This window comes from Zootermopsis nevadensis, unplaced genomic scaffold (assembly GCF_977971745.1).
Source record: "Zootermopsis nevadensis isolate Lab colony 2312 unplaced genomic scaffold, Znev_1.0 Znev_ptg000015l, whole genome shotgun sequence".
Taxonomy (NCBI): Eukaryota; Metazoa; Arthropoda; class Insecta; order Blattodea; family Termopsidae; genus Zootermopsis; species Zootermopsis nevadensis.
In genome coordinates this window covers 7,530,754-7,555,122 of record NW_028259147.1, presented here as the reverse complement: position 1 = coordinate 7,555,122, position 24,369 = coordinate 7,530,754, and the positions used below count along the sequence as shown (strand labels likewise).

Sequence of the window (24,369 nt, the reverse complement as noted above, 5' to 3'; positions counted from 1 at the left end):
ACTACGGCCAACATTACGATACGAAAATCACTATGCTATGACATTTTATTTAAGCGTGCTATTGGGAAATGTTTCCTAGCCGAATTCTAACCATATTGATGAACCTGGATATTAGCGTTGTTGACAAACGCAATGTTCTGTTAAGTGTAAATGACTGCAAATGGTGTATTTTGTTGTGTAATCCACATTCAAACATCACACACGCTAGTTCACAACTGTAACAAACCACCCACCATTGGATGTTATGTATAATCATTTTGATCCAAACTAGACAGTATTTAAAAACGGCCTCTTACCATTGTATTTTCTGAACGAAACAATGTACCCATTTATTGTGCAGCCAATTTCATTTAATTACGATGTAAGTTCTGGTAAGACTTTTAATTATAGATCCTCATTTCCCTCACTTTATACCCAGTTACGAGGGCTGGCAACCGAAATGATTCGGGGAGTGTCTGACTAGAGTTCTAATGTTTTTGTCATTCCTGAAAAAAGAAAAAACTAAATAATTACCAGACAGTGGTGTCATCACACTACCCAAATTTCAAGTTATGGAAAATGAAACTGTCTCCAATATTTTTATTTTTTGAAGCACAAAAGTCATGTACAAATTAGGCAGTGTGGTGGATGTACCAACACAATTACTTGTTTAGCCAAAAGTAACTTTGTCAAAGCAAATGGTCATGATGCAAATATCATTGTCTGGCCAAAGATTTTGTCTCCAGTGTGCTGTAACATTCAACAATTCAAATCATGAAAGTAGATTTTTACTTTGTTTGGGAGGATGGAAATTTGTAGAGGTAATACCTTTGGCTTAAAGAAAAACAATCAAAATAGTTTTGACCTGTTTGGTTTTAGAATTCATGATCTTTGGTCTTGGGAGCACTGCATTCTCCCTTTGAAGAATGGCATTTAGTTTCTGAGTCATACTGGAAGAAGTCTCCTGAATAGCCTTATTTTTCCAAAAGGTCAGGTTCTGCCAAAAGTTTTGTTGGTACTACTTAAGCATACACTTTCTCTGTATTCAAATGCCTAACCAAATTCAATCTCACAATTTCTCTATTCATGTTGAATTCTGCAGTGTTCCAGACAGTCAATTAAAAAATCTTTCAGGTTCTCAATGTGACAAATATGAAGATAAGTCTTCTGGGATGTGCTGTCAAGTCAGGTAGAAGTTTACCAACATCATCATTTCAAAGATGCTCACTGCCTCTTACAGTAACTGCCAATAGGCCTCCCTCATATTTATCCTTTGAGATTCTTTTACCACTTTCAAACATATCACTTATGCTACATGTTCTGTCCACCACCATTTAATGACCCCAACAGTATTATGTGAAAAATATTTATGAAGCTTCTCATAATGTGATTTTCCTTATCATACCAATGAGGATCTAATAGTTGCAATGTGAGTAACCTGCAGCAGTTACATACACTTTCATACTGTCACAACCAGTGTCTAAAAGTATGTAGTTTTGTCTCCACGTGCTGTATACCTTTATACTGTGATAGGCAGAGACAATTTACTTTATCCTAGAGTGTCTTCTTATGGTAACTAATTCTTGGTTTACTTGGCACTGTTGTTTCAACTGCAAAGATTATATGGTTTTGAGTTACTGTAATTGAAAGAAGTGATCACATGGCCCATTTTGAAGTACTATACCAACATTCACATAGACAAGTAGGTCCTATGTTGACAACCAGAAACCTGACCAGAGATTTTAATCAGATACCTTCTGAAATATAACTTAGGAGAATTACTGCTGCACAAGGTTTGCCTTAAATGGTGGATTTAGCCACAAAGACACCAATTTGGTATGTTTTATTCTGCACCATACTGTGCTTTGTAACACAGCTTAGAGAACATACAGGTCTCCCTCAAATCACAGGTGAATGGAGAAACTAACTGACCAGGGCATTATAAAATTCTACACACTCTGCATCCCATACTTCCCAACCTTGAGACAAACAACCAGCTTCCTTACTATAGTACAGATAGCACTTTTGCTCTTAATACCTTCAAAATTATGTTCAGTTTTGTGCAGCTAGCACAAGAAGAGACAACTATAAAAGAATCCAGCTGTACTGATATTTTAACTGCTTCATGTGGAAAACTGCCATGTAACTCTTTGTATTTAAAATGTTGGAATAATTTGTTGGTGTTGGTTTTCTAGGTTTTAATACCATGTGAACTTTTGGATAGATATTAAGATTTCAGAGAAACATACTGCCCTGTGGATGGAGGCAATATGTGTCTCTGAAATACTGGTACCTAGCAGGAAGTTCATATGGCATTACAACCCAGAATACTAACAGTGACATCTGCACTCCTGTGAAACCTCAAATCTCATACAGTGGAATAATTCAATGTCTATTAATTCATTTTAGAATGTCAATACAAGGAAATATTTTTAAGACTTGAGGTTCTCACAGCGGTGAATATGAAGATTTCTGTCTTCTGGGTTATTGCGCTGTGTAGTCTGGTCGATGTTAACCAACGTTTCAGAGGTCATACTGCCTCCGTCATCGCCCTGATGACGGAGGCAGTATGACCTCTGAAACGTTGGTTAACATCGACCAGACTACACAGCGCAATAACCCAGAAGACAGAAATCTTCAAATATTTTTAAGTTATCTATTGGTCTTAATGCTTATGGAATTCCCATTTTTATTTAGTTTCTATTATCTGCAGACCACACATCTCACTTCATAATTGCAGTTGAATTGCACATCATAATCCATACCAACCTTTATGCAGGTAAATAATGGTCTTCAAATATGCAATATGAGTCAGAAATTACTAAATAAATATAATAAATACTTTGGACTATTGCATAGTGTTTACATACACAACAAAACTTTCTAAATTTAATGGCCTATATAAAAAGAGATGTCATTCACTTATAACATTTCATGCGTACATGCGCACCACACACACACCTATACACTACACTAGACTTACAGCTAACAATTTTACCAAAATCTACTTCTGTTAACAAAGACAACCTTTCATTTTATATCACAGTTATCACAATAGCACCCATAATGTTCATACAAATCACCTTCTGTCAATGTAAAACATGTTCCACGTTCAGTTCTTCAAAAATAAGATCCCCACCAAATGGCATTTGTACCAAGATGACTCTTTTGGGGTATTGCAACATGTAGTCTGGTAGAAGTTTACAAATGTTTCAAATTGCTTACTGTCTCCATAATCAGGTAAATGAATAAGCCGCATGTGAGAAATTGATTTTTGATGTAATAACCAGTCAGACAAGGAAGCACCTCTGAATGTCAGTAAATTTCTACCAGACAACACGATGCAACATCCCATGATGTGGTACTGCCTGTACTACCATTATTCAATCCAGTTGATTACTTCATACTCATTAAAAGAATTTTAAATTTTTAGACAAATTACTCATATATATATGATGAAACTCATTTGTGTGGAAATGCATGTTTTTCATTTTCAAGCAATCTTTATATGAAATAAAAAATTCCTTTATAGGCTAATGTCTTTCTTCCAAGTTCTGAACCTGTTATTAGATTTAATGGGATTCTGTTTGGAAGACCCTTACTAAAGCACAAAAATAAAAATATTAATTTGGGTATTATTAGCCACCTAGAACCCAAACTTTACTTCTCAAAAATACTTCAGATAAACAATGCAGACCTAAATGAGATAATTTTATCACTCACACACACACACACAAATATACATATTGTACAATGAGCCATTTTTGAGACATTACAGAAATATTTTATCTGACTATGGAGAATGACCACATGAGCACACATCTTTCCATTCATCTGTTATAAAATGCTTTCTTTCAGCAAGGTTCTAAAAACTGGCACTGCTATGTTTTCAGTGTTATTTTCATGTACAAAGTGAGTAAAGGTCCTATAAATGCACAAATCATATTAATATTACTCATTATTTTCTGATGAAAACCAACTTAGATTGCAAATGTATTACAATATTGACAAAAGGAAGGCAACAGAAGTTTTGCGATGTGGTAATGTTTAACCCTTCAATTCTTAAGGATCTTGCCATCTGCTGGACCATAGGAACTGAGGTTTGTTTGTTCCACATTTTTACAGTTTCAATAAAATAATCATACCAAAATTCAGTCTGCCACATATTATCTAATTTATCACAATCGTTATTCTTTTATCACACAACCCCAGTTTGGTAATAATTTTGCATACTTTTTCAGTTTCCTTCACAGCATCATGGCTACTGCAAATACCAATGGATGTTTTAAATTTATTTCATAATCATATAATTCAAACGTAATCTAATCTCAAATTTGTACCACCAAATACCCAAAGATAAAAACATGCAAGAGGCCTGAAACTAAGTAAATGTCTGAGTATGTCCTAATTTAGGTAAATTTAGAGAATGCTCATTCCTCAAAGGGTTAATTTATGCCTTCCTACCATATATAACCCTTCAGCTCGAAGATTTGATTAACAGCTTTTAAGTATCATATTCAAAAGATATACCATATTAAAAACACTAAACACTATTTCACTTTGATTCTTGCATTTTTACATTAACAAGTGACCCCCATTATGATGAAAAACATATTTTCACTTTCTTTTGGAAAACTCTGTTTCAGAACTTACACACAAAATTAAGAACATGAATTCACATACATTCAGAGCTACAAAAGTTTAAAATCCCAGTACATGTTTGTTATGTAGACAAAAAATATATGTATCTGATGTGGTTTTATGAAATCAGTAGCTTGTTCAATACAGATCCATCTGTAATGCACCTGTGATACTCATATACAGTGAAACCTCGATGCATCGTTTTCGGCGGGGGTGGGAAATAAAAACGATGAATGCGGGAAAACGATAGATGCGGGAAAGCATTAAAAATTTAAAAAAAAAAACAATGTTTCTCTTTCAAAGTTACTTCTTTTTACCAAAAAAGTCTTTAATGGACAACTGGTTTGTCGAAACTTTACGTTTTAGACCAAACAGAGCACTTTCCACGTTCAAAATGTTTTCCTCGTCACGTTCACTAATATTAAGCGCATAAAAGAACGACTTCACTTTCGCCAATGCAGCGTGTGCTTCGGCAAACCTCGGCAAAGCTTCGGGCTCGCGTTCGTCTTCTTCTTCTTCCTCACCACTCCAACCCCCTTTGCGGACAATAACAGGAAGAATGGAAATACTATTACTGCCGAACTAAACGAAACGTAGCTGTAGAAGACCCTGAACCGCTGGAAACGAGATGAACCAGAAGAATGAAAAGTGCCGCCAGCCTTTCCTTTGTACTTATAATAAAAGCATTTGTGAAGAAATTCACACTGCACATGCCATCTGGCATCGCTGGAACGAAATATGAGTGCACCCTAATTAAAATCGTAAAATTTCTGACAATGGGCACCGCCATTCACTCCAACTATCACCCCTGCACCGCTGACCCCTCATTCCAAAAGAATCTGTGCTGGTTGGGCGACATAACAGGTTACCGCTACTGCGTATTCCAAAAACATTGTGCGTCTTTCGGTAATAATTTATCTCAAAACCCAGCATTTTAAATTCTCAGAAACGATCATTGCGGGAAAATTGTGGGCCGGGACTAAGATTTTTGAACGATCGATGCGATAAAACGATAGTTCGAGGAACGATAGAAGCGGGAAAATGTAACATTATTTTATATGGGATGTATTCGGGACCGAACAAAACGGACGATGCATCCGGGAAAACGATAGTTCCGGGAACGATGGATAGAGGTTTCACTGTATTTTAAAGTTTATATCGGACTATAACAATATATAAAGCCAGTTTATAGACAAACTTTTTTATGAGTTTTAAATTTTCATCGTAACACCAATTAATTGAATTATTCTGCACTGTTACACAACATTTCTTGGAAGAAACGTCTGACATTCAGTCAAGAATACATACACCAATGGCAAATACTGGCTAGAAGTCAGGTCATGCAGAAATGCAATATTAAACAACCCCAACAATCATACCAAAGTGCTAAAGTATTTTATAGTTCTTATTATGCCAATACTGTTTTAAATAGTAAAACAGTACTTTCATATTCAACCAGTTTTATTCATCTGGCAGTACACTACTAGCCAGATCAAAGCATTTGCCACTAACATACATACAGACAAAGCCAACAATGGTAGTCTTTAGCTGTAATAGGAAGCATAATTTGTGAAAAATAAATGTGGTGCCGGACGGATTATATAAATGTGAACCAGTGATATATGTGCTGAAGAAGCAAAAGAAAGCATTCTTAGGTGACAAAAATCTCTCGTTACTAGATGGTTCTTGAAACAACCGCTTCTCTGTACATTATGATACCCACCTCTGTTCTGCTCTGAACAAAATCACAACTTCCTACTCAGTTCAGGATCATGGCCACAACTTTACAACTTTAGTGTTTGTGGCAAAATGGGAATAGCTCCAAAATTCAAAAGTAGTTCTGTATTACCATTTCATTTAAAAAATTACATCATGTATTCTTGTATAAGAACAATTTGAACCTATTTAACACAAATTTGCATGAAGCATTCCATCTTTACAATATGCTTCTCATAAATCAGTAATATAGTGACCTAGTACAACCTGTACGAACTTCATCATGATTCTAAGCACATCACTGGGTGGTTTCTTCTCTGCAGGCCTGTTTTTCTCCCAGCTATCCTCACATCTACTATGAATGCAAGAAGTTTCTTCCAAAATAAACAGATGTTACAAGCCAAAATTCTATGTGGTCAGAGTGTATTTATATTCATCAAAGGTACATTATTCATATTTTAAGAGAATTACACCTGTTAGAAAGCACCCCTTTAAAGATGCTGTCCAGACTTCAGTGTCATGTGGAAATATGAACTATTCAACAAGCTGTCATCAATAAACTGAAAAGAAAAAAAAACTTTAAAAAACTAAAGGTATTTTAGTATACTGAATATGTATATATATGATACAAAACTAGAAATAGACAACCTTCTTAAGAGAAGAATCTTCACATAAAGAAATTAATCTGGTGTATGTGGTGGTTCAGTGCTGAAATATGGGGCAGTGTCTCGCACAAGTAATGTGTGACAGACATCACAAACTTTAGAGGGACGTTGGTTAGGTCCACTGTGTACTGTATGGGACAGACAGTTGATGCAAAAGATACGTCCACAATGACGGCAATGTTGCTGCAACAGAAATATGAACAGGCATTCATTCTCTTTCCATTAAAGACAAGTATGAAAAACATTACAACAGATGTCTGGAAAAGTAATTTGAAACCTGATATCTCCAGAATGCACATCAGATATATTGCACTAAAGCAAATATTAGCAGTGATTTGTGCATGGCTACCTAATTTGTAAGGAGTAATTAACATAACAAATTGTAGAATTATAAGAATAATAAGTTAGGAGGGATGAGGGAGGAAGAAGACAAATTAGATTTTTAGTACTATTCACCAGAAAAATTTGATGACCACAGGAACCATGTCAAGATAGACGGTAGGTTCTCCTGAGTGCATGTCAGATCAGATACAGTAATATGAAGCTAACTTACCAGGTTAATCAATGTTAAATTTGTTCAAATGAGGACAATCTATGATAAAAAATTAATTTGTATAACTACAATAACTCAAATGTCTTAATCACAGATATTCAATATGAGTTCTGATGGTAATTTGGACAACATCCAATTGAAATAGGAAACCTTTTGCAAGGTTTCTTATTCAAATAATGCAGTGGCTTCACTGATCCATGTTTCAGGTTATCACACTCGATAAGGGGTGGAACACTGCATGATCTTAAACATAACTACACAGCAGACAGTGTAAGTGAATTACTTTTATAATCTTCTTAAAGTAAATAATTTGCCAACTAAGAAAATAAAACTCTGAGTTCCTGTTCAAGCTGATATATATAACCATAACTTCTGCATGATAATTAGTCTGTTCAAAACACATTTTAGAAAGTGTACACTGGATACGTAATATCCATGTGCATACCTTACTACGTGGAAAGAAAAATCCAGTTCTACAGCCTTGACACTCTTCTATGTCCTCATCATGCTGCCACCTGACTTGAGTGTCTGCTTCACGGATCCTTTCTAATTGAACTTGAAGAGACTGAGAAAGCCGTACAAAGTCCTTCTGCACTGCCTCACTGTTATCTAACTCCTGCTGCAATGAACCTACACGGCTCTTCAACTCAGCTACTTGTTCTTCCAGTTGTTTCTGAAATCAAAAATATAAATATTACAGGCATTCAATGTTGGATTAGGCTTCTTTGTAATTCCAAGAAATCAGTTACATAATGACACTATTTAAGCTGCCAGGGCTATACAGTATCACATGCAAATGAGATGCCAGAAGAAATAATCTTAGTGGACTTAGAAGGGTTGGAAGGAAGCTGACATACTACAAAAATTAATAAATAACTTTCTGGTTAGAACCTGAAGTTTCATGCTATTAATACCAAATTTCTGATTCCAGATATGATCCTTACCTAGTTCATACCCATACAATCCACATGCCTAAGAACCATTATAATATTATTATATCACCTCCTTATTGGTCTTCAAAAATTGCTGCTTTACAAGAACTTTCCCCACAGTTCTGCAGGCATCTTTCATTGCCCAATATCCAGGCCATCATAACCTCCACAATTTGACTACTATCATAGTCAGTAGAGAAAAATTGTGTTTCTCATTATCGAACAATAAGCAACCACAGATTAGTTTGCCTTTGGATTGTGGATGATATGTCACTGCAAATATACTGAATATGCAGTTGCAAACAGCTGACAAGAGGTAGACCTCATGTTCAGGGGGTTGGACATGAGGTTTACTATTGCTAATATTTATAGTATAGTCGGCGCAGTAGTTTTCGGGCGGTGGAGAAGCTAGTGGAGCTGGCGGACGGGCCTACTCTGTGTAACTGAGGTGGCACAGTCAGTGTATTTTTGTTTGGGTGTTCAGTCCGATAAGCTCCTCGGTGCAGTCAGCATTATACTATCACACAAATGACTCGCTCCTAGTCTTCCCCCTGGAAATTTCCACCGGCCAAAAATTACTGTGCCGACTATAGTATAGCCCAATACAAACCTTTACATCCTTAATCATAGCTCTCCGTAATTACATTTCCAATGTTTCTGACTGTTCTCATATTTTCTAAATGAATATATCACCTACTATACCTTAATTTATAAAAATTATACATTTTCAGCTATTTTGGTTACAGCTTTCAGACCCATGCCTGAGGATGTGTTTGACCACTGTCATAAGATACAATTTACATACAACTAACAGAATGCTCACACTGTTACTGCAGAGAAATCTGACAAATGTTTAATTTTCTTATTGATCATTCTTGCCTAAGAGCTTACCATAGGCCTCACCATTCATTCAACGCATATTATTGAAAATCACAACAAAAAATTCCCTATATCTACGAACATTCTTCTTTGCATTATTATGTGCAGCTATTAGTTTCAAAGATATCTGTTAGGATTTTACTCATTCCTTCTGAATGAATATAAATAATGGTTGGGCCCATTCTTCCTCCTCAGGTTAGCTGCATCATAAATTTGTTGAATTCTGAAATTTATTATAGAGCAGCAAGCTGAGGAAAGAAAATAATTAAATATATAAAATATAAATTAATACAATTTTTAATCTATTAGTATTACCATCTTTAATTCAACATATTTATTACTCAGTTTACCACACACACCTTTACTTTGAGAACATCCGTAAGCTGAGTTTCAAATTCTGTTGCTGTTTGCTGACTACTTTTTACTAATTTCTCAAGTCCTTCATATGTGACCTTGTATTTATCACGCTCCCTTTCACATTTATGAAGGTGTATCCTGTGGAAAGATAATATATTATGAATCTTGATACGCAAGAAGTATGATGAGTAATGAACCTAAGAAATAAGGCACTATGCAGTCACAAATTTTTTAAATTTATATTATGACTAAAAGCATTCACCAATGGCAAGGTGCATTTTATGGTTTCAAAGTATTAGATATTGTAGGTTATAACAACACTCCTACTACTAACAGATGCATTTATACACAACCATAAAAATTTGACAATGACAACTGGACCAATCAAAAGTGCCACAGCACAAAGTTACCACCATATATGTCACATGTTTAGAAAGGAGTAATTTCTTTACATTCATGAAAAAATCCACCAGGACACAGCATGTTACTGAACGAATTTTCAGAACTTTTTCTACAGGATGAAAGCAGACAGTATGATGCTGAATCTTCACCCCTTCCTCCAAGAGCAAGAATGCTCAAAATCTTCACCTTCACAGTACTGTGTTTAGGTATAGAAGTAACTGCTTTACTAACTTAACTAAACTGACAAATTTAATCTCTACCTCCTGTATTAATTACATAAATCCACAAACTGAAAATTATTTAAATATTCAACAGATGTCTTCTTATATAATCTAAAGCCAGGAGAGTAAGTAATTACATTCCATCCTGACAGATTTCTATCCAGTTCACATTCCCACAACCTATAGTCCTTGAACCCACTATAGTGTTACATTTTTATCTGCAAATTGGGTTTCCAGGTGATCTCCATAAAGTTTTCAAAAGATAATTTTGTCTACAGTTTTTATACAGCCTACATTGTGAAACTTACTTCAGGCTGTTCAGTTCCTGAGTGAGATTATCTTCCATGCTCACTCGTTCTTCATGTTCTCCACTCATCTGGTCACGAATCAATTGTATTTCACAGTGCAAAGTTTGTTCTTGCTCCTCCATAGTCTCCTTTGCTACTTTGGCAGCAATCAGTTCTTCATGAAACTTCAGTAACAATTCCTGAAGATCCTGCACAAAAGAAATTGAACAAAAGCAGGTGCAGATTCAATTTCAGGGCAGATCATGTGTGATTTGTGATGAAGAGTGAGGGGAAGATTTTTCTCTGAGTCACCAGTGTTCTGCACTCATTATTGCTCATCATCACCAGCTGGTTTAACATGCTCATTGGAGGTGGCAGTTATAAAGGGAGTCTCACCTCAATCCTATAATTTCATCATAATTGTCAGTGCTGTTATAAGTAACTCATTGCATACTTTCATTAAAGAGTATCACAAGAACATGAAAAGCTTACCTCCACTTTGTCAGGCCAATTTATCATTTCATTCTGCAGTTGCTGAGAATGGGCACTGTGTTTCCCTAATAAATTGTCATTCTCCTTCTGAAGTCTGAAAGTAATGAAGTTTGTAATACAGTAAAACTTCACTTTATACTGCTCTAGGTACTGTAAATATTAATGAGAATAACACAGTTACTGCCAAACATTATGAAAAATGCGGGTATATTCACGATTATAACAAATGCCATCAATTGTGTGTCACATTTTAATATTTTATCATTTAATTGCCATCTTCTCCATTACATGGCATGGCATGAACAATCTGAAATTTGGACAGCCTTGTGTGTATACATTACTTATACTACATTTTCCATTAACACATTATCTTAATATAATTTTATTCAGCTATATTTTTAAATGCCAATGATGCCAAATGTCAATTATGCATAAGAAGAGAACTGGAAGGAGGCAAAAAAGCCTATTTGAAGGTACTGTCCCAGAATTCGAACAGAGATTGAGGAAAAGATACAAATCCTTGGTCAGGATAGCTACTGAGTTCTTCCTGAATGTGTCTTAGATTGTTACTTCTACATCAACATGCTTGATATGAACAGTTTAGATAAGACTACCAAACAGGAGAAAGGCTTCTCCCACATGAGACTCACTTGCTAAGCTGCTCCTGCACTTGTTCACGTTGCTGTGTAAGACTTGTCAGCTGATCCATCACTTCGCTGTAAACTTGTGTGTATGTGTGTCTAAGTTCTTGTAACGTTTCCTCTGCAGTTTCCATCTTCTTTTTCAATTCTGCAACCTATAGAACATGTAAAACTCTCATTTCAGGTGCTATCAATAATTCTTTACCCTAGTATAAAAAGAACTTTATTGCAACAGAAACAAAACAAGAGGCATGTCTAAAAGGGTGCAGCAGGAGAGTAACAAATGATAGATGTATTACCTTAGATTGCTGTGGCACTACAACTTGGAGAACTGATTTAGAATGCAAGAAACAGTTAAACTATCCTAAGAAATATTTTTTACAATTATAACAATACATTTATATTCAAAGACATATTTACTCCTTCATGTTTAAAGAGGAAAATGGAAAAGGCATGTGTAATACAAAAATGGCTCTTAACAAGTAATAATAAAGACAAAAGAATAGTAAAGGATGACTGAAATAACAGGATGACCTCAATTTTTCATACATATAGGCTATGTTTAATCTCATGTAGTCTATACACTTTTTAAACAGTAATTTGTCTACAGAGAAAATCTATTTGTACAGTAAGTTTTACAACATGTTATGTCACTGGTTCTGAACCGAGTAGCTGAGTCAGTATAGTGTCTGACTGTGGACTGGACAACTAGGGGTTCAATCCTTGGCAGAGGCAAAGGATTTCTGTTCTATCCTCTGAACCCAGAACAGCTCTGGGCCCAATCAAGTCTCCTATACATACAAAAGGTACCAGGGGTCCTTCTCCTGGGAGTAAAGTGTGGCTGGGGCATGATGCTAACTAATCATCCTCGTATCAACTTCATACTTACAACAGTCTTTCCATACATTACCTCACACTGTTATAAGATAAATTCACACTTCCTACCAACAACAACTATCTACATGGTGTTAAACAAGCAATCTCATGGCATAAGTCAAAATTAACAACTGCCAGTAAAAATGGGAAATAATAAATCATAATATGTGTAGACCAAATTAATAGATAAACCCAACAATTACATTACAATAAATCCCCAACATCCCCCATAAGTAGCTGATCATCACTTCATAGTTCAAATTTAATTCCACCATAAAAGTTTGCCATTGATTCCTATCTTGAATCATGTATCCATTTTACATCCTTGCAATACATTTCCCTTGGCAAAACTGTAATATTACCCTCCCATTCATGCTTAGGTCTCCTTATGGGACACACAAGAATAGGTAATCTATGACAATGGGAAAATTCCAAAAAGAAAAATAAGAAAGTACAGTACATTACCTGAACCTTATGTTCTTCCTTCTTTTCATTCCACTTTTCCTCCATATCTTTTCGAAAGTCAGCTTCCTTGGTAAGGTCTTCACGATATCTCTCCACAGTTCGTTCAAGAGTTGCTACCTGTTTCTCCAGTTCTCTTCTTTCCTGCTGAGCTCGTACAAGTTGAGCCTCATAGTTGGAACACATGTCACAAGGTGTCACAGCTTGCGGCAGTCTGGCAATAGCAGAGAGATGACCCTGGCTTACTGGTGAACCAACACTCTCACCATCTTTCTTGCTCACTATATCTAAATGTAAGAATTAGAAACCATGAACAGAAATTATATTTCATCAATTCCTGAAAGCCAAAACTATAACAATTTTCAGACTTCTTACCATATTTCTTCCCTTTTTGTTTATTTCATTGTTTTATGAGCAGAATAGTATGACAGAAAATTGTCAGGAATAAACCTCTTTCACATCAAACAGTAATATAATTTATTGCAGCAGCATCTTTACAAATTGCATCATAAGCATAAAATAAATTTACAAAGTAAAATAGATATGAAAACATCTTCCCCATGGCTGAAGCAAAAATCCAGCCAAATGCATCAACATAAAACTTATCACCTGACTCCAGACTCCTGCCAGATCCCATTTCTTGCTGTCACAGTCACGAGAACTTAATTTCAATTCTTTCTGCATCGCACAAATGGTGCACTCATAAGTTTGACAAACATTGGCTATTATATTAGGAGTAGATACTGCATCAACTGCTGAGATTATAGAACACCTAATGAAACACAATCGGGCAAACATGAATGATGCAGCAGATGCGATACGGAAGGAAGTGTCTTGGCCTACTTGTAGGTACAACCCCTTCATCTGCTGAAGAGAAAAATGGCCTAGGCACACACCCAGAACTTCCTAAATGTATATTATTTAGCCTAGTTGCTGTTATTTTTATTTAGTTATTTTATGATAGTGTTTCAGCCAATAAGATTATGAAGCACCAGGAGTGTTACGTATACACAACAGCATTTCATGAAGTCTGCTGTCCCCCAGAGAAACACTAAATGGGAATTTCACAAATTGTTTAACAAGAGGGAGCACTAAAAATCACTCCACAATATTTCTCACTAACCTGTCACTGATTCTGAATCCTCTGCAATAGAAGAATGGCCATCAGGACTTTGCTTCTTCAAACTACCAACCTGAAGTTCATTTAGACTAGATATCGATGTGACTGAAGTGTTCATTACATTTACTTCTGTAATGAAAAAAGAAAAGAAAAAAACAGTAAGACACTGCATACTACTGAATATTTTATAAGAGATATTCATGTACAACATGGAGGTCATTTCAGAAAGCAACACTTCCCAGCCTAATGTTGAGGTGGATTTATTGATTCTTGAATTACTTAATAACATGTTCTCAACTGCTAGTTACATAACATCAAATGGTAGGATGATTAGTGAACTATAACAACTGTAGAAGGAATTTGCCATAGATACTTTCCCAAGACTTGCCTAAAATAACTTTGGAAAACTAAGAATAATTTCAGTCAGGACAGCTAATCTCCAAATTCAGATTGAGAGCCTCCCAAACACAAAGCAGGAGTGATAATGACTCAACTGTGAAGTTTGGTATATCAACCATACTTCCTTTTATTGGATCAAAGGTTTAAGGAGCCATACCTTCAGTTCTGCCATGATTTTTACACCTAAATGACTCCATCTGCTGGACATAATAAAATGTTTTTGGAATTCTGTATTCATCAATGAAAATCTTCATATTCTAACAACAATCATGTTGAAACAAAGCATATGTAAGCATTTTTACAAAATTAATTTGAAGTAGACTACCTTGAAATACACACACAAGCAGAAGGCAAAGAAGACTGAACAAAAAGAAAACAAAGAAAAAAGTAGCCTGGCAAGCACCACACCACAAAAGCATTCACAGGTCCTCTTGGCAAAGTCCCATATATTCTAAATCACAATCTAGAACAGTGTTCTGCAACTTCTTTTCACCTGCAGTATACCATAATTTCTCAAAGACATATAATGGCACACTGCAAAATTTCACCTCATGAAACAGGGTTACAAAACTATACATGGTCATAAATATCTACGAGGGTCGCTCATTAAGTAATGCCCCACATTTTTTTTCTCAGCCAATAATGAAGATAGAAAAGTGTACTTTTACATGCTTGAGATTTGATGTTTCCCGCGTTCGTGTACGGAGTTTCAAATGATTCCAACCGAAGGCGGAGCTGTAGTGAACTGTTAAAATGGCGTCTGTGAACGACTCTCGTTACAAGCAACGAGCTGTAATTGAATTCCTTGTTGCTGAAAAAGAAACTGTGGTGAACATTCATAAACGTTTGTGTGCTGTGTATGGAAGCTGTGCAGTCGATAGGAGCACCGTTGGTCGCTGGGCTAAGAGAGTTAAAGCTTCAGGAAGTGAAGAAACCGAGCTCCGTGATCTGCCGCGCTCTGGGCGTCCTGCCACAGCCACCACTCCAGACATGTTGAACCGCGCGGATGCCATTATTCGTGAGGATCGGCGCATCACAACTCGACAATTGGCCCAACAGCTTTCAGTCAGCAATGGAAGTGTGATTGCAATTATCCAGGCTCTCGCATATTCGAAGGTGTGCGCAAGATGAGTTCCACGAAGTCTCACAGCAGACCACAGGATTCAAAGGAAAACGATTTCTTCTGAATTGTTGGAGCGTTTTGATGCTGAGGGAGAGGTCTTTCTGTCCCGGATCATTACAGGTGACGAAACCTGGATACACCACTTTGAGCCAGAGACAAAAAGGCAGTCAATGGAGTGGCATCATCCTCAATCACCGAGAAAGAAGAAATTCAAGACAACTCCCTCCGCCGGAAAAGTCATGATGACTGTCTTTTGGGACAGTGATGGGGTCATTCTTGTGGATGTGATGCCAAGAGGTGCGACCATCAATTCAGACGCGTACATCAGGACCCTGAAAAACCTCAAGAAGCGTTTTCGACGAGTTCGGCCTCACAAGCATCCAGCAGAAATTTTGCTCCTGCACGACAATGCACGCCCTCACACAAGTCTGAGAACCCGGGAAGAAATCACCAAATTGGGTTGGACGGTGCTACCCCATCCACCCTACAGTCCAGATCTGGCACCCTCCGACTTCCATCTCTTTGGGCCACTTAAAGATGCTATCCGCGGAACAAGATTTGAAGATGACGAGAGCGTGATTCAAGCAGTGAGGACATGGCTACGTGCACAGGACAAGAGCTGGTACCGGCAAGGCATGCATGCACTTGTTCCACGCTGGCGTAAAACCGTACAAGTTGATGGGGACTATGTGGAAAAATAGTATGTGTAAAGGAAACATTGATTTATATTGTCACTAAATTTGAGCCATCTTGAATAAATATGTTCTGAGGAAAAAAATGTGGGGCATTACTTAATGAGCGACCCTCGTACATATAAATCCCTTCTCTATAAGAATGCATGTACATGAAAACAAAATATAACACAAATTTGGTCTAGACTACTACTAGTACACACACACACATGCATGCTCACGCAAACACACAAATCTGGGCCAGTATTGATTAGTTTTATATTGTAAATTTGGGAACTATTCCTGCACTGAAATCATATGTAATTAAATTACAATAATTATTTAAATGCCACCCACTGATCAATATATCTTACTTGGTGAGCCAGTTGCAGCTTGTGACTGATGAACTTTTGAGTCCAGACTAGTTGATTGAATCACTGTACTGCCAGGATCTCTACTAGGTGATACAACCTACAATATAAATACTATTCTTAGGATATATGCAGAAAACTGTTAATATCCAATTTTAGGAATACTTGCTTACCTCTGTCACACCTTAGAATCTGTTTTACTGCATAAAACCCAACAAGTCAATTTTGTTAAAATAATAAGATAGCTACAGTAATAAAATTTAAAAAGAAATGAAGAACAAAAGCTCTGCCATGTAACACATTCTAGTTAGCTATTCTGCATTATGGTAGCAAATATAGCTCAAGTTAAAATCTTAAATACACCCTGCTGCATACTGCATGGACAACTTGTACATATGTAATATTTCATACCATCAGTATAATAAAAAGTTGACAGTGGAACCACGGTTCTGGAGAATATGACGTAAATACGTCTCTGTAATGTAATGAAATGTAATGTAATAATTCTTATATAAGATAAGTACTTGTGATATTCTAAAACGTTTTTACCAGCACAAAATTATCTAGTCTACGATGCACTTCTTCTACAAGCGATTCACAGCTCAGCTCTTTCCGCAATAACGAAAGCTGATTGTTGACAGCAGTAATGTAACACAACAATGCCGAGTAAACAGATGATGTTTACTAGGTAACATAACAATGCACGCAAGCTGACCATTGTTTTCGGTCTATATTTACACATTATTGATATGGATCTTACACGTTTTCGTTACACGTTTTCCTTTCACTTTTTTGCCGAATGACCCTTCCGTATAGACGTATTTACGTCAAAATGGAAATCAAGCATGAGTAACTTGGGTAAAGGTAATTATAATAGTCAGAAAATTCATTATGGTCTATTCATAATTTATCATCCAGCCTACTTATCAGGACACTATAAAGATTCACATGGTTGTGAAATGTGGTTTCTTACTCTTGCATGCTGTCAGCAAGGCATCATGGTAAAATACACTGACAGAATAATAACTGTTTCAGTAAGAAGAAAGTACAGCTGCAGAGGTTACATAACTATAAATCAGATGAGTTCACAAATAGTGAGTTGGTTAAGCTTTAAAAGGAGGTTATGGCCTGTTTTAAGATATGATCCTGGCATCTGAACAGACTAGAAAAGTCATGAAATCATCATTTAGTATAACAAGTAATCTGGTTTAGATAAAAAATAGGTATTTTCAAAATACAAGTCAAAAACATTATCACTCATTACAGAACAATCCTTTCTGATTACATACAACACTGTTCCTAGATCAGGCATTAAAATAAATACTGCATGGTACTGTTCGTGACTGTAATCTTGAGATTTGTGGGGCGAGGAAGTGGGGTGAAGGAGGAAAGATAGCGTCTGCTATGCAGTAGCCTTTAACACTTCAGACTTCCTGCATTCCTTGCAAGTCTCAAGATTACACTGGCGGACAGTATATGGGTACGTTCTTGGGCTAACACAGTAAGACAGCATGTATAACCTAAATACTATATGGACTAACATCAAAAGGCTTGTCACATTAAACGTACACTTACACTTGGCCCATTTTGAGCACCAACAGAAACAATTTCTTTAACTGATAAATCTCCAATTTCTTCAGAGAATTTCATGGCATCATCCTAAAAATAAGAACACAATACATACAATTTATTTACACGATGGGGGAACATTTCAGAATTTCAAATTCCAGTAAGACAAATTTCTCACTTTGAAGAAAGGAACTAGAGTAGGGGTGTTTGAGAACAATATTTATACCTAAGAAAGATGTACAGAGAGACAAAGAAAAGTAGTATAGAATGCAGAAAATCTGTACTAATAACTTAAATGTTCTACAGTGAAAAAATAAAAAAGTGAAGAGATGCATAGGACACATAGCATGCTTCAAAGAAACAAAATTAATATAAAAATTTTCTGTTGGAAAACCCCAGGGAATGCCTTCAAGTTATTCAAAATGAGGCCCTTTCAAGGAACTATTTAGTTCTGGGAATATGAAAAAAATACATGGATAAATCAGATGAGTGTGATGTTTTGACTTATGTTTGTACAGAGTATACTTGTATTAGATGTAGTGAGATGCTCGTGGATAGCAGGCAGTTCTCACGGATCACCCGATGCTTTGTTTCCATGTGGAATAAAGTTAGTTTCCTAGCTCACCCATCTAATCATGCTGGGTGGGAAATCATGCCACCATGATGCAAAATCTACTTCTCCACCCAAACAATGGGTCTACTTTTACTAATGCATAGCCGTGAAGGTTCCAGACCCAATCAACTGTTTGTTTGTTTGTTTGTTTGAGAAAAGGACCAGCACAGTTTTAACCACTGATTTTGGCATTCACACTTTTTACTTTAGTCTTGGAGACTCCACAGACATAGAAATTTTGTTCCTGGTCATACCAAGGCCCCAAGTCTCATCAAATCAGTATTCATTTTATAAAAGTCAAGTCTTTACAATAGTCTTCCTAAAATGTTTGTGAAAATTTTCCTCTCATTTTCTGCTCATCACTGAGATATTATGGTACAATTTTGACACAGATTTCCTTTACAGTCAGATCTTCAATAAACATCAATCTGAAGTTTCTATACAGATGTTTAGAAATTTTCACTTTTCCAATAACATTTTAATTTTGATCTGTGCATAAGGTTGTTGGATGGCAAAAACTTACACCTCTCACATCTTTCTTTCTATTTTGAAATCACTTAATTAGCAAATACACCTGTGTTCTACTGTTGTTCTCTCTTCATAAACCTGCTGTAACATTCTGGAAATACCAATTGCACTTTACTTCAAATTTTACTACTATTAATCTTAATTCCCTCTTAACATTTTATCACTCATGTTTTGCACAAACATGTATAATGTGTCAACAGTAATTACACAAACACATCAGTCCAATTAGTTAATTAACAACCTCAGTATATACAGTAAATTACTATTAATAAGCAATACTTTTCAAGTATTCGTTCCTTCTTTTTTACTTTTCCAGTATACCATAAGGATTCTTCACAACCTGTCAATGGTTCGGCTAAAATATTTTTAAATTTCTGCCAGAAATGTTCTTTCTCAGATCAACTCTAGGAAGAAAATTTTATACCACAAAATAAACATCAATGCACACTATTTTTAAACACTTGTTTTCCTTTTCATCTCTGTTTTAAACAGTCATTTATATTGGTTTAGTTGGGACCAATGAAGTTTACTGATAAAGGCAAGTTTCTATTCAATTCAGGTTCTACTGTATTGATACAGTTCTTCAGAACAGATTCCCTTGGATCTTAAGCTTGAAATGTATATTCCATTACATGATATGTTCATTTTACCTTGTCACCTTCATATTTTCTGAGCTGTTGATCTGTGTAGCGTAGCTTTTCTTTGAGTGCCCGAATCTCTTCCTCAAGAGGAATGACTAAGGATCGCAAAACTTCAGCATCCTCTTGTGCCTAAAGGAAAATAATACCAAACATAACATCAAATGCGTAGACATACACTAAATTTTTGTTTTTTGAATATAAATTTGGTAGATTCATTGAAAAGCAAACACAAAAGAAGGGGGACTAGATTGCAGAATACCCTTGTCCAAGGAGAAAACTGCAGAATTTCATACTAATCAAAGTGTACTTAGATCTAGTTTAAGTCAAAATTGTGATTTTATTTTGTAAGATCCTTTAGCTAGACACTTAAATCATCCTCTTTTACCCACTGGTGAATCTCAAAAAAAATTAAACAATCCAGTGAGATTTAATCTTGAAAAACTGAAAATGGATGCAAATATCTTGCAGAAAAAAGTACCATCTGCAGCTGAGGAAGAAAATAATGGATGTGATATCAATAAAATAGTATCAAAAAGTGTGACCCAGTTTAGGAAATACTTTGAGGCTACTAGCATAACTGAGAAAGTACAAAAATTATGAATTTTAACATTGATAATTACAATGTGTTTTAATGAAACATACAGTAAAAGTCATACAGATAAACACTTGCCAGATGCATTTCTTACTGTCCATGGTCTCAAAAGAACATATGATTTGTTGTCATTGCTTTTCAACTTTGCTTCCGAGTACAATAAAAGTAAGGTCAAAGTGAATTAGGAATGGTTGAAACAGAAATTAAATCATCATCTTCTGGTTTATGCTGATGTTAGCTTATTGGGTAAAAACATAAATATTATAAAGAAAAATACAGTTGCTCTATCAGACACTTGTATGCAGGTTGGTCAAGATGTAAAAAAAGAGTATGTGCTAATGTCTTATCAGCAGTATCAGCAGACTGCAGAACAAAATAATTTTCTGATTTTTTTATCATGTGCTAGTTCTTGAGAAATCAGATAAAGACCTGCCCAGTTTTTGAGATAAAATGCTTCGTTCTTTTGTGGATAAACTTAGGAAGATTTATAGTGATTTTTTTATGGCAGGTAACTTTCACAAAACCTTACATGCTGAAAAACAAGCACCCAAGCTTTAACCATAGCATTTTTTAAAATTGCATGAACTGTTATCAAATAGTGTATACAAGCTCAATTCAATGGTGACATATCAGCAGTAACCAGATAATGTTTCTAATGAGTGCATGTGAATACTACTAAGAAAAAGCAGGTGGATGAGTTACGTACATATTTGTTTACCTTCCGCATGCTATCTTCCATATTGTCTTGCGACAATGAAGATGCATCGGCACCAAGCTGACTGACAACTTTTCGAGCCAAGGTCTTTGTCACAGCCGAAAGCATAACTCCTGGTGCAAGGATTGGGGTTTCTCTTTCCCCTTTATCAGTTGTCCCTTGTTGTTGCTGCTGCAACAGCGATCGTAACTCAAGGTTTTGTGTTTCTAGTCGTTCATTTGCTCGTTTGAGTCGCTTCACTTCAGAATCGTACTTGCTGCGAGAGCTACTTGATTCTTCAACTGTTTCTGTTCAGTAACAAGATAAATTGAAACTATATATATAACTATGAGATTCAAGGTTCTCACTGCAGTGAACATGTTCATGTTGGTCTTCTGGGTTGTAATTCCATGTGGACAAAGACATATAATGTTTTAGAGAAACATAAAGTCTCCATCTACTGGGGTGAAGAAGGAGAGAGTATGTTTCTCCAAAATGTTGGTATCTATCAACAAGACTATAGTCCACGGACCAGGAGAAAAGCCCTGCAGGGGGAAGTTGTTTCTGGGGCGGTGCAGGGAGAATATTTACTATCAAGTGGACTAGAGGGCTGCTACTGGTGGGAAGTGTGATACGTCAGAGTTTTACACTACTACACACAGACTGAAAACATCAAGCAGTTAAGAGTAGTGTGTAGTGAGTGTACTTCTAGTGTGTTCTGTGGGTGTTGTGATAATATTCTAGATCAAATCACTGTGCCACTGTGAGGTAATCTTAAGCTATACCCATCGGAACACATAAAAACCTGTTGTCTGTTGTTCGTTCAGTGGTTGTGGAACGAATGCTTTTAGGATGGGTCATCACTCACCGCGAAATCTTGCGCATGCACATATATCAAATTCCCAGCAGGGCTTTTCTCCTGGTCTGTGGACGGCACATTGTGCCAAAACCCAGAAGATCATCATCCTCATCACTGTGAAAACCTCAAATATTTCATAATGGAGAGCATTTCTAAAATCTACTGTTATCTGGGTAACGATTAATTTCTAGAATGGCTATAGCTTTGTCAGGTCCGCTAACAGGGCAAATCTCCACAAGTCTTACTTGAAGGAATGAGCATCTGATGCTTCCATCTGAAGATAACAGCTTTGTGGTGGCATTAAAAAAAAATCTCAGTGTTTGATCATATTAAAATAAAACTATCGCACATATTTGAAGCCAATCCCATTTCTGAGGACTAACTCCTACGAAATCCTAATGGCATGACATGCCATATTAACTCTGGATCAACCTAACCAAACTGTTTTAGAGATGTATCATCAAGCAATCAATTCCACTTTCAAAAAACAAAGTTCCCGTAACCAGATGATGGAACGATCATAACATCTGTAGTGGAGAAAATGCCACTACCTAACTCCACATGAAGTAAGCCATGGCAGTACATCATTTTATCCAGTTTAGAGAAAATAATATTACAAATTGGTTTTAAAGTTGTATCTTGATTTGGTTAATATGATGACAACAGAAAATAAGTTTTAGTGAGTTAACTTTGAATCCATTAATTAGTCATCAAGGAACATGGCTTAATTAATTAGTCTGCAATATTATACCTTGCACAATTTGCTGAAGAGAAGCAATTTCTTCTTGACATTTCCGCTTTTCATCCTGTAAGTCACTCTCCATACGGAATCCTGCAACAACTAACTGACTCTTTGCCTCATCCAATTCTGAGCTTAGTCTTTTAACATCTGCCAGCAAGCAATTTTGATCTGCAGCCCCTCGTTTCAGTTCCTCTGTAACCATAAAATCAAATTACTCAAAACCAACAAATCTTGTAAAACTGAATTAAAACCTTAATTTCTAACACTTAATTTCATACTGCATATTCCAAGATGTTATCTTCTCACATTACAAGTAATACCTAAAATCACACCATAAGTTCTGGCAAAACAGTAAAGCTATTCTTTACAGTAAGCCCCATATCATGAAGGTATACTGGAGCTCATAAAATCCATGAATTCAAAGCCTCAGCATTCATGGATGTAAAAGGGTAGTTTACATTCCAGCCATTTTTAAAAATAGAAAAGAGTGAATATTATTTGATAGAACAGGATAAGGAGTGTTGACTGATTATAAGCACACATTGATGCTTCAGCAGTGAGCAATTAAATGACTGCAGATCATGGCCTTGTTTGTATACATTGTAAGTCACCACTTCACTTGGCAACGCTGTATATATTTGCCTGACTGCGAAAACTTAAAAAAAATCAGATTGCGAAAACTTAAAAAAAATCAGATTGTCTCACTCCTCAAAATGTAGTTACCTTCCTTCTGTAAATACAGCTCCTTCATCTTGGCACGCTGATGTCCAAATTCCTCACGAATTTGTTGTTTTTCATTCTCTAATTTCTCAATTCTCTCCAACAAGCCTTTGACTCTTGAATTCAGATCTACAACACAAGTGTATATGTATAGACCTGAACATGATTTAACCATATCTACATTGCATCGACACAAATGCCATGAGAACTGAAAGAGGTTACCTCCGTTTTCACCGTCCGATTTTGCGCCGAAAGTCTCTATTTCACTTGTCGTTTCCATTATTTATTACTATCTACTTATGGAGCTTATAACATTTACAATTTTCTACCTCACACTATTGTTATACAGCGAAAAAGAAAGAAAGACAGTCATTTCATCCCGGGGCGCGGCTTTTCAACAAAGGTTCTATCCAATCGGACGTCTTCAATATGTTCCAAAACCTACTGCAAATATAACATATCAGCTGGAATCTTCAACACCACCTTTCCCTTCACGTTAATCACCATCAATAGTCAATGAATTATCGATCGGGAAAAACTTATTAAATCGATACAATGGGTTTCGATAAAATTGACTAAAGTCGATGACAATTTGGTGGTACTGGCGTTTATTCATAGATGGCA

General features: G+C 36.1%; 1 protein-coding gene and 1 long non-coding RNA gene across 4 annotated transcripts; one reads left to right on the top strand and one right to left on the bottom strand.

Annotated features, from left to right (window-relative positions):
• The first annotated feature begins 84 nt into the window (after positions 1-84).
• LOC147873804 (uncharacterized) lies at positions 85-12,304 on the top strand. Of its 2 annotated transcripts, XR_015535259.1 has the most exons (3): positions 85-361; positions 7,761-7,824; positions 11,950-12,304. It is a non-coding gene; the product is annotated as an uncharacterized LOC147873804 (long non-coding RNA). The 2 variants fall into 2 exon arrangements; XR_015535258.1 differs by lacking the exon at positions 11,950-12,304 and having other exon boundaries at positions 7,761-7,903.
• On the bottom strand, positions 2,645-24,264 carry Rbpn-5 (Rab GTPase-binding effector protein rabaptin-5). 2 transcript variants are annotated; one of them, XM_087349212.1, is made up of 15 exons: positions 23,968-24,264; positions 23,749-23,874; positions 23,035-23,217; positions 21,437-21,732; positions 20,148-20,267; positions 18,363-18,446; positions 16,791-16,887; positions 14,227-14,352; positions 13,107-13,390; positions 11,775-11,920; positions 11,125-11,218; positions 10,654-10,841; positions 9,725-9,860; positions 8,000-8,227; positions 2,645-7,184 (listed from the first exon to the last, which is right to left on the bottom strand). In XM_087349212.1, exons 1-15 carry the CDS (start codon positions 24,023-24,025, stop codon positions 7,017-7,019), a joined length of 2,334 nt encoding a protein of 777 aa, XP_087205338.1. In that variant the 5' UTR covers positions 24,026-24,264; the 3' UTR covers positions 2,645-7,016. The 2 variants fall into 2 exon arrangements, with proteins under 2 accessions (XP_087205338.1, XP_087205339.1); XM_087349213.1 differs by having other exon boundaries at positions 21,449-21,732.
• Positions 24,265-24,369: the final 105 nt, after the last annotated feature.

Excerpts from the sequence above, each read along its gene's own strand:
- Rbpn-5 (XM_087349212.1), bottom strand. The coding sequence starts at position 24,025 with ATGGAAACGACAAGTGAAATAGAGACTTTCGGCGCAAAATCGGACGGT. Across the intron at positions 21,733-23,034 it reads TCTTCAGCAAATTGTGCAAG|AAACAGTTGAAGAATCAAGT; the intron begins GTATAATATTGC and ends GTTACTGAACAG. Across the intron at positions 11,219-11,774 it reads GTGCAGGAGCAGCTTAGCAA|ACTTCAGAAGGAGAATGACA; the intron begins GTGAGTCTCATG and ends CATTACTTTCAG.